Consider the following 11379-nt stretch of genomic DNA (forward strand, 5'->3'; position numbering starts at 1 on the left):
CTGTCCAGTGATTAAACGACAAGTAGATGGAGGCAGGACTTCACAGCAGGGGCATACTCCATAATGTGCTGTGCATTCTCATATGTATATTATATATATTGCTCACTTATTGTATTTACCAACATCAAGGAGTTATGAGCAAAGAAAGGCCACCATAGTGCATGTTTAAATAGGGAAAGTTTATTGATCAAAATGTATTACGCAAATACGCATTACATTTTTTTCAGCCCCCCAATCGAGAAAACAAAACCAATTACATGTTCAAAGCAACGGAACGGTGGCCCAATATCAGAGAGAACTCCACTCTTGAGTGAGCAGTGATAATTGAGCAGTCCGTTTTATTTTGCAGATTCAAGCTGCTCTTCAAAATTTTCACCACCAGATGTCACCGGAGAGGACTGTGTTGAAAAGCTTCGAGTAATGAACCGTTTTTCAATACAAGCTTCAGTGCTTCGGAAAGCTTCATTTGGCCATCACTACCTGCAGGTGCCCACCTCAAAATTCTGAGATTAAAGTCAGAATTCTTTTTTTTTCCCCAGTGGCCCTAATCCTCTTCCGTAGAAAAGGGTTGGTTGTTCAAACATGAGAATCAGTTAAAGCAATAAAAGCTGTCTAGATGTAAGCTGCCTTTGAAGAGTTAAAAAATAATAATTATAAACCATCTTTCTGATAGTGGATGTGGTCAGACTACTATAAAAATAGTAATTTTTTCTTGGTTTGTAAATTGGACATTTCTGAAGTTCTGGTGGAGAGGTCACTGAATAAATTGCAATCCTGTTGAATTCCTTTAATTATCCTGATGCCATATTAGCAGTTATTGGTCTATTTCAAGATTTCCACTTACTCGCAAATTGTTAGAAACAGTTGTCAGTAAGTCATTATAGATCCTTATTTTGCAAAAAACATATTTATGACTCTTGTCTGATTCTCAAACACAGCACTCTTCTGAGACTGCTCTGTTAATTGTCTATGATGATCTTCTAATGAAAAGTGCATCCACTTACACTGTTTTTAGGGCAGATATGAAAGCTTTGGATTTTAGAATCATCATTTAACATCTTTAGATTAGACTGACCAAACCTGCAGACCATCTGATAATTTCACTTGAATGTAAATGACAATACTGAGTCAAAATAGCACAGTAAATTCAAAATTGCTGATTTGTTGGTAAGTTTATTATATGGCTTTTTTGTTTTGAACATTGCATGTTGCTACATGCTATAACTATAAAAAAGTAAAGTCACCAATTTTGAAGCATGTTTAATTAATTTTCAAGCACATTTAGTCCCTCAAATATGTCACTGAAAAAGTAATAAATATCAGTCTGTGATTGGGTCCCAGTAATATTCTCTTAACCACTGTCCAGTACTTATTCTTTTTCACCCTTTTTTCCAGGTTTTGAGTATTATAAGATTTGACTGGCAGTATGCATGACCTCAGGATTGGTACCACATCATATGAACTAGCTAGGCAAGTAACTTTCACCGCGGTGGATTCATCTCAATCACTTTATTTTCCAAAAACAAACAAAAAACAAGCTGTGCACAATTACAATGTAAAACAAATAGTACACTCATACAGAAGTGTAACCACAGTTATAGAGTAAAAATTATCTGTCAAAGCATAAAGAGGAGACATTTCGTCTATGTGCAGAAGTGGATCAGTCATTTTTGACTTTGCACATTTTAAAATTAGTTGCACAAGCGAATGAATGAACTCTTTTTAGTTTTAAAGTGATATGAGTCGTACTCTGTAAAGTCTGTCCGATTTGCTCAGTGTTCTCCTGAACTGCTTACCACAATTGCTGCTGAAGCACTGAATGGTTGCACTGCATAAACCTTCTGGCGTAATGGATAGTTAAGTTTTACATGGTCAAACTTATAAGTTAGTAACTTATAGCCAAAGAGTATCAGTAGAAATCAGCTGAGAGAATACAATGAATTTTCTGGGGATGCATGAATCCCCCAAGGGCTGTCCATAACGCTTAAGCTGCATGACCCATTTCACATGGTTAAAGTGTTAAAGTTTTCCGCTTAAATAATACTGATGCTTTTAGAAAGGTTTAACGTAGAAAACATTATCAAATCCACAGAGATGTAGGCCTTGTTTCCACTTGTTAATTGAAAAAGCTTTTTTTAAGAGAAACAGGTTGTGACAGTAGATGAAGCTCTGGATTTCTCTAAATTGTAGTTATTTTTCTGATGACAATTTTAATGCTTCTTAAAGTTTAGGAAAACATGAAAACAAACAATTATATTTTTACAATATTTCTCAAAATAGATGCTTAATATTGAGGGATGTATTTGCAAAATAAGAAATGGATAACTGCAGCATAGTGCATCACTTGAGAAAGAAACTCTTAAATCAAAGAAAAGGAAGATATTCACATTATTTCTTCTGCCATACCGGTATAGATGTCTGTCTAGGGGCCACCACACCACCTGAGCAAGGTCCAAAATACACTTTTGTCTTTTTTGCACATTCAGCAGTGAGTTTCAGGCACACAAAACAAAACTCCACCTTACATCTGGGACAGACAACATTTTTACATTTCCGTCTGCTATGCTCCACCAATGAGCCACAGGTGGGACATGCACGGATAGAGGGACAACCACTGACTCCCTTCACAGACTCAAAAATGATATCTTTACAGTTTCTCAGGGTTTTTATTGCTTCATTGCTGCATCCATTATTGTCACAGTGGTCTGACTGTGGCCGGGAACCCTTCCAGTCCCTCAAGCACTGCCAACAGAATTCATAATTCCGCCCTTTTTTTTTGGTGCAAATACTGCAGCAGACACTCAGGTTAGATGCATCCTTTCTTACAACAGACGAACTGCATCCAGGACACTGTGATGCAGTTGATGGTGGAGGAAAAAAGAAAACAGATTATCTAAATTAAAATGCCATCCAGAGTTTTAAACCAGATGATAAAGGAGAGGCAACAGACTAGAAGGGACAATTTGTTGGAAAGAAACACAACTGAACCATCAACTAAAATGAACATTCAACTAAAATTTTATTAGTATGACAGCCCAGTACTCACTGATTTGGAATGAAATTCATTCTTGGAAGTATTTGTGGCCATGGTCTTTTCAAAGTACTCCATTTCTTCAGAGTTCAGCAGAGCCATTTTACGAACCTCTGTATAACGCCACTCCTTATCACACTTGCCACAGACAAATGTGCTTTTACCCTGTATTTTAAAAAAGACATTTATAAGTATGACAGGTTGGAAACAAACTCTAAACACTGTGAAAATTCTTACGTTTACAAAACATCAGCGGTCTAGATCATCAACATTTCAGAAACTGCTGAAACACATGTGGAAACTGTTGCTAGATTTGCACTCGCTATTGCATTGGACCATAGAAGATTGGAAAAACACTTCACTGCAGTAATTCTGCAGCAGCTGTGTGAAGTTATATTGTCATTGTGTGGTAAAATTTCTGAGGAACACATAACTGAACTTCGTTAACATTTGCTGTCAAATGGAGGACAATTTTCTTCCATTGACATTGGTCTTTTATACAAATTTGAAGAAACAAAATCGAATTAATTTATGGGCTCAAAATGTGGTCATAAATATTTTGTACTTGTAAATCAGGATTTGTATGTGTAAAAAAAAATTGTGTGTGTGGAAAAAACGATTTGTATGTGTAAAAAAAATTTGTGTGTGCGTAAAAAAGATTTGTATGTGTAAAAAAGATTTGTGCGTGCGTAAAAAAGATTTGTGTGTGGACTTAGCCAAAAAAAACCCTGCAAGTTACAAGTACGAATTTTGACCTTATTTTTCTTCCTTTCATCTGATTGGTCAATGTCATGTCAATCACAAATGTAACAATCCAATCAGAGAACAGATGGGGTTGGCTGTCGGAGGGGCGCTTTTTTGAACTGCAGGTCCTTGAAGGGTAGCAGCTAGGTCCCCTAACTTTCAGTAGCTGTTGAAAGGATAAAGTTGTGGTATATCAGTGGTTAGAAATACCATTATTACTTTAGGATTCGTTTAACACAACGTCAGGGCTGACCCGGGACCACTGCTGTGAGTCACAGTGCGCAGCATAAAAGTCCTTTCACATCGGAAGCAGGATGTGCTGCTAATGCTAACTGCTAACTAAAAGAAAAGGATCCAGAATTTGTTGCGCTGGCTGCTGGGCTCTGTGGCTGTGCCTGTGCTAGATGCACCTGCTCCTTGTCTTTTCTATCTCTGACTTTATGTCCTCTACAAGAGTTTCTGGGTTTTTTTGCTAGTTCTTCAAATGTTCAATAAAAACATCTATGCTAATTCATAACGAAGAAAGCTTTGTAATGAAGACTGTCATTTCCAAAACACTGCCCGCCCCCACCCCGCGGTGGGGGCAGAGCTGTTGAAAAGGCTGTGGAAGTCCCTGTATTAAACACGTAGTCCTGTGACACAAAAATCACCAAACTCGGACGACCACAGACTGTTTTCATTCGTGGTGATGAAGGAAAACGCTGGGTTGGCATGTAAAAGGGCATTTATTCCCTTCAAAGACCTGCAGTTCAAAAAAAGCGCCCCTCCGACAACCAAACCCATCTGTTTTCTGATTGGATTGTTACATTTGTGATTGACATGACATTGACCAATCAGATAAAAGGAAGAAAAATAGGGTCAAAATTCGTACTTGTAACTTGCAGGGTTTTTTTTGGCTAAGTCCACACACAAATCTTTTTTACGCACGCACAAATCTTTTTTACACATACAAATCTTTTTTACACATACAAAACCGATTTACAAGTACAAAATATTTATGACCACATTTTGAGCCCATATTAATTTGACTTAAAACAAAGGCAAATGCTGAACAGCGATGAGGAAAAATTAGAAAACATACATAAAGTCCACTGTGTTAGTTGCTTGTGTAACCTAATATTATTATTTTATTCTGAATATAATCCTGTGTTTATGTTTAAAGCAAGGGCATAGATTTGGCATGGACGGAAGGGACATGTCCCCACCAATAATTTGATCTCTTCGAGTAAAGAAAAACAAACCCGATAGAAAGAAGAAGAAAAAAAACGATATGTCAACGTCTCATTCACCTAGTGATGCAGAAAGAATTAAATTACGTTCTCTACTGGAGTCCTACCTCATGTGACAAATATGGCCAATGTGATTGGCTGTGCCTTTCAGGGAGCTCTGTTTAGTTTTCGCAGTGGCAATCCTGTGCTGCGAGGACTTGCAAGGAGGAGAGGAGAATGGCAGCAAAAAGGAAGAACCTGGATATAAGAAAGTATTTTTCAAAGAAACCTGTAAGTCACTTAAAGTCAAGTTCACTCATAAAATGTGGTCGTCATAATAACGTTACAGGCTGTGCTACGCCATACATGCCAGCCCTCCCGATTTTTCCGGGAGAATCCCAAATTTCAGTGCCCCTCCTGAAAATCTCCCGAAGCCACCATTCTCCCGAATTTCCACCCGAACAACAAAATTGAAAAACCATATTCCAGCTTGGCCCAGCCAATTTCAGTTTCCAAAAATGGCTATTACTACTGCAGCTACTTAGTTTTAATATTACTCTTATTAATCTTTCTGGGTCGCAAAATAAACTTTTAACATATTTTCAGGCGAGAATGTAGCTGTGTAAACTTCAAATATCTGTGTTATTGTACTTACATTATAATCAATCAACTTCCTTTTGTCCACTTAAAATATGTTTACAGAACTATTTTTGCATTTGTTGCAATTTCAGCTGTCCTGTTGGCCAGATTACTCTTTTTTTTTTTTTTGTCCCGTTTGGATCTTTAGCCATCAGAATTGTTGTCTTAAGGCCAAGAAAGATGCCAAGCGGATTTATTTTACCAAGTGGATCATCATGGCCTTGCCATATTGGTCCATTTGATTGACCTTTATTATAATTATGAATTTATTTTATTTTCAGTTGCTTGGCCAGATTACTCTGAAGAGAGACATTTTTAAAGTAAACAAGAATTTTTTTTAACTGCATAAATAAAGGTGTTTCACATAGACCAACAAGTTATTTATAGCAGTTTAACTACAAGCAATCAGTTTTTGGCAAATACCGGAAATCAGTTTTTGGCAGACAATCACTTTTTGGCACAACACCGGGTCCTCAGGTGGACGCAGGCTCTGAATTTGGACCCCCCCCCCCCCCCCCCCCCCCCGCCTGTTTCTGGCCGGACAATAATAACGGTGACATTTAACTTATTTTGTCCGATAAATAAACATTGTAAAAATAATGTGTTGTCATGTCCACCAGGAGAGACTGGACAGTATAGATGTAAAACAAACATGCCAGCAGTTTATCTCAGTTAACGAGAGGAGAAGGCATGTGTTTGGCTCCTTCAGATAGTGGACATTGAGTTGTTGTGTGGGACACCAGTAGCTGTAACAGTAGTTCATGTTTAGAATAAAAAAAACTCCCAGCTCACTGAGTTGATAGGGGCAACAGTGTGCCTAAAATGTTGCATAATTTTGCTGAGAGATCTTTTACTTTGTGGTAATCTTAGATGAGTAGCTTTATGGACAAAAACCACCAGGTCATTCAGTGTTCCCTCAGTGCTAATGTATAAGAGATGTTGGTGTAATATAACTGAAGTAATGTTGTTAAGTCCTTAAAGTCATATTCTTTTATTGTCATGACTGTATTTGAAGCTATTTTTATTTTTGTATGATACCTGATTTATATGGATTATGACTGAAGTAAAATAAAGTCTAAAATACTTTAGTCAGTCATTTGTTTAATAGTAATTTAACATTATATAATTGACATATAAAACTATGAATTGTAATTTTAAATGGTTTAAAAGCATGTAGAATAGCATATGTAGGCAAGTAAATTTCTCCTTTTGTTATCAAGAAGCAAAGACAAAAAGGAAAAAAAAGAAAACAAAACAAAACGAAACAGGGCAGAGTTCGGTGGTTGAATCATCCGTCCCCACCAATGCCAAAACCAAATCTATGCCCTTGGTTTAAAGTAATAGACATGAAAAAATATTTAATAAAGACTCAGTCTACCTCATTCAGCAACCTGCGACACCAGTCAGTAAGAGAGGATGGGGTCACAGCATGACCACAGGACATCAGAGCTCTCGGAGACTTAAAATCCTGACACAGAACTGAAAAAAATGAAATAGACTTTGAGGCACACCAAGAGAGCAGCGTTAGAAAAACAAACTTGATAGTTACCTACAGTCTAATTCATCTTCTCTATCTACAAATGTCAGCGTAGAATCAGATAGATCGTAACATTTTTCTTTTTTACTGGTCGAATCTGCGCTCATCCTTCGTTCTTTCTTAAAATCGCCTACGTAGATTAAGGGCAAGCAGCTCCAGTATGTGACTCTGAAATGTGAGAAACGCATTACGTTTCATTTCAGACTTTCATTTTCATGTCTAGAAGTCACGTGATTTCTCATAAACGAGGCGTGACCACCACCGCACCACCACCTCAGATAGATTCAATGCAGTTTTTTGTTTTTTTTTTTTAAATATAGCCCATATGGATATACCCCAAGGCGCTTGATGCTACAAGTTAAAGAGCCTATGGTATTTGCGTAATACCATATTTAGCCTAAAGCTGGGCAGACACTGTGCGGTTTTTTCAGTCGCGTTATTCAGCTTCTGCTCAAACTGCAACTGCGGTCAAGTGAGCCCTCACTTACGAAGTCGCAGTCAAGCTAGCCGCCCCGCCAGCCGCACCGAAAATGTGGTTGCACTACTCTTACGTATATTACGGTATGGGTGAAAACCGGCTTAGAAACGCAGTGTTTTGTGTCCTGACACTATTTTACTTCACAGTCCACTCCCATTTTTAGTGCATCTCCACTTTCCCCCCTGTGATCCACAGCCCAAATTACTGTATGATTCAGAGAAAATTAACAATAAAATTTACCCAATTTACTCAACTATACTTTTAATATCCTCGTCTTTAACCTCAGATTACAGGAAAACTGTAAGAGGTGACGCAGATATTTCACTGGATTATGACTCTGGGTGACCCCCACTCTGCACCCTGTGATCCACAGCCAAAATTACTGTACGGATTTTGAGAAAATTCATAGCAAAATCTTCCCATTGTGCTTTACTGTACTCCACATATTAACATCTTTGAGCTCCGATTACAGGAAAATTGTAAGAGGTGACGCAGATATTTCACTGGATTCTGACTCTAGGCTGTCGCCACTCTTCACCCTGTGATCCACAGCCAAAATTACTGTATGGATTTTGAGAAAATTCATAGCAAAATCTTCCCATTATGCTTTACTGTACTCCACATATTGACATCTTTGAGCTCTGATTACAGGAAAACTGTAAGAGGTGACACAGATATTTCACTGGATTCTGACTCTGGGGGACCCCCACTCTGCACCCTGTGATCCACAGCCAAAATTACTGTACGGATTTTGAGAAAATTGATAGTAAACTTTGCACAATTTACTCTACTGTACTCTATATATTGACATCTTTGAGCTTAGATTAAAGGAAAACTGTAAGAGGTGACGCAGATATCTCACTGGATTATGACTCTGGGTGACCCCCACTCTGCACCCTGTGATCCACAGCAAAAATTACTGTATGGATTTTGAGAAAATTCATAGCAAAATCTTCCCATTTTGCTTTACTGTACTCTACATATTGACATCTTTGGCCTCAGATTACAGGAAAACTGTAAGAGGTGACGCAGATATTTCACTGGATTATGAATCTAGGCCATCTCCACTCTTCACCATGTGATCCACAGCCAAAATTACTGTACGGTTTTTGAGAAAATTGATAGTAAACTTTGCACAATTTACTCTACTGTACTTTTAATATCCTCGTCTTTAACCTCAGATTACAGGAAAACTGTAAGAGGTGACGCAGATATTTCACTGGATTATGACTCTGGGTGACCCCCACTCTGCACCCTGTCATCCACAGCCAAAATTACTGTATGGATTTTGAGAAAATTCATAGCAAAATCTTCCCATTTAGCTTTACTGTACTCTACATATTGACATCTTTGGCCTCAGATTACAGGAAAACTATAAGAGGTGACGCAGATATCTCACTGTATTCTGACTCTAGGCTGTCGCCACTCTTCACCCTGTGATCCACAGCCAAAATTACTGTACGGATTTTGAGAAAATTGATAGTAAACTTTGCACAATTTACTGTACTGTACTTTATATATTGACATCTTTGAGCTCAGATTACAGGAAAACTGTAAGAGGTGACGCAGATATCTCACTGGATTATGACTCTAGGCTGTCGCCACTCTTCACCCTGTGATCCACAGAAAAAATTACTGTACGGTTTTTGAGAAAATTGATAGTAAACTTTGCACAATTTACTCTACTGTACTTTTAATATTCTCATCTTTGACCTCAGATTACAGGAAAACTATAAGAGGTGACGCAGATATCTCACTGGATTATGACTCTGGGTGACCCCCACTCTGCACCCTGTGATCCACAGCCAAAATTACTGTACGGATTTCTGATGAAATTAAATCCTATTCCATTACCAAACAAAATGAGTTCATTGAAGTATTTGCTTAACTACAAGAAATGTCTTTCCACACACAATTTAAATTTTTCAAAATGTCATTCACACACCACCTCAAGTATCAACTTCAGTTTTAGACATTATTTATTCAGTGCTTAATCACAACAATAGTCAACTTAAGGCACTTACATAATAAGTTAAACCTTACAATAATACATACAGAGAAAAACCCAACAATCATATGACCCCCTATGAGCAACAGTGGGAAGGAAAAACTCCCTTTTAACAGGAAGAAACCTCCGGCAGAACCAGGCTCAGGGAGGGGCGGCCATCTGCCTCAACCGGTCAGGGTGAGAAATTACATTTCTCAGAGTACTGATTTCTCATATTACTACTACACAGTTTAGATACACTCAACAAAAATATAAACGCAACACCTTTGTTACTGCTCCCATTCCCCATGGGATGGACGTAGAGACCTAAAATTCATTCCAGATACACAATATAACCATCCCTCCCAAACAGTGGTCACAAATCAGTCCAAATGTGTGGTAGTGGGCACATCTGCCATATTGAGATAATCCATCCCACCTCACAGGTGTGCCACATCAGGATGCTGATCTGACATCATGAGTAGTGCACAGGTGTACCTCAGACTGCCCACAACAAAAGGCCACCCTGGAATGTGCAGTTTTTTGCGCTATTGGGGGTCTGGGGACCCAGAACCGGTCAGTATCTGGTGTGACCACCATTTGCCTCATGCAGTGCAACACATCGTCGCATGGAGTCTATCAGATTGTCAATTGTGGCCTTTGGAATGTTGGTCCACTCCACTTCAATGGCTGTGCGAGGTTGTTGGATATTCGTGGGAACTGGTACACGCTGTCGTATACGCCGGTCAAGCACATCCCGAACATGCTCAATGGGTGACATGTCCGGTGAGTATGCTGGCCATGCAAGAACTGGGACATTCTCAGCTGCCATCTGCCCTGAACAATGTGAACCATGATTCATCCGTGAAGCGCACACCTCTCCAACGTGCCAGACGCCATCGAATGTGAGCATTTGCCCACACAAGTCTGTTACGGCGACGAGCTGGAGTCAGGTCAAGACCCCGATGAGGACGACGGGCATGCAGTTGAGCGTCCCTGAGACGGTTTCTGACAGTTTGTGCAGAAATTGTTTGGTTGTGCAAACCAATTGTTCCAGCAGCTGTCTGGGTGGCTGGTCTCAGACGATCTTGGAGGTGAACCTGCTGGATGTGGAGGTCCTGGGCTGGTGTGGTTACACGAGGTCTGCGGTTGTGAGGCTGGTTGGATGTGCTGCCATATTCTCTGAAACGCCTGTGGAGACGGCTTATGGTTGAGAAATGAACATTCAATGCACGGGCGACAGATCTGGTTGACATTCCTGCTGTCAGCATGCCAATTGCACGCTCCCTCATTGCTTGTGGCATCTGTGGCATTTTGCTGTGAGACAAAACTGCACATTCCAGGGTGGCCTTTTGTTGTGGGCAGTCTGAGGTACACCTGTGCACTACTCATGATGTCAGATCAGCATCCTGATGTGGCACACCTGTGAGGTGGGATGGATTATCTCAATATGGCAGATGTGCCCACTACCACACATTTGGACTGATTTGTGACCACTGTTTGGGAGGGATGGTTATATTGTGTATCTGGAATGAATTTTCGGTCTCTACGTCCATCCCATGGGGAATGGGAGCAGTAACAAAGGTGTTGCGTTTATATTTTTGTTGAGTGTATCTAAACTGTGTAGTAGTAATATGAGAAATCAGTAATCTGAGAAATGTAATTTCTCACCCTGACCGGTTGAGGCAGATGGCCGCCCCTCCCTGAGCCTGGTTCTGCCGGAGGTTTCTTCCTGTTAAAAGGGAGTTTTTCCTT

General features: G+C 39.5%; 1 protein-coding gene across 1 annotated transcript; it reads right to left on the reverse strand.

Moving 5' to 3' along the window:
• Positions 1–160: 160 nt before the first annotated feature.
• On the reverse strand, positions 161–7356 carry LOC146580155 (uncharacterized). Its single transcript, XM_085266755.1, has 4 exons — positions 7176–7356; positions 7001–7101; positions 3047–3196; positions 161–2850 (listed from the first exon to the last, which is right to left on the reverse strand). Exons 1-4 carry the CDS (start codon positions 7345–7347, stop codon positions 2389–2391), a joined length of 885 nt encoding a protein of 294 aa, XP_085122881.1. The 5' UTR covers positions 7348–7356; the 3' UTR covers positions 161–2388.
• Positions 7357–11379: the final 4023 nt, after the last annotated feature.

Source organism: Mchenga conophoros, linkage group LG3 (assembly GCF_057382185.1).
Source record: "Mchenga conophoros isolate Kocher_MC1m ecotype Shallow Benthic linkage group LG3, M_conophoros_male_GT1.1, whole genome shotgun sequence".
Taxonomy (NCBI): domain Eukaryota; kingdom Metazoa; phylum Chordata; class Actinopteri; order Cichliformes; family Cichlidae; genus Mchenga; species Mchenga conophoros.

Excerpts from the sequence above, each read along its gene's own strand:
- LOC146580155 (XM_085266755.1), bottom strand. The coding sequence starts at position 7,347 with ATGCGTTTCTCACATTTCAGAGTCACATACTGGAGCTGCTTGCCCTTA. Across the intron at positions 7,102-7,175 it reads TAGAGAAGATGAATTAGACT|TTCTGTGTCAGGATTTTAAG; the intron begins GTAGGTAACTAT and ends CATTTTTTTCAG. Across the intron at positions 3,197-7,000 it reads GTCGCAGGTTGCTGAATGAG|GGTAAAAGCACATTTGTCTG; the intron begins GTAGACTGAGTC and ends TTTAAAATACAG.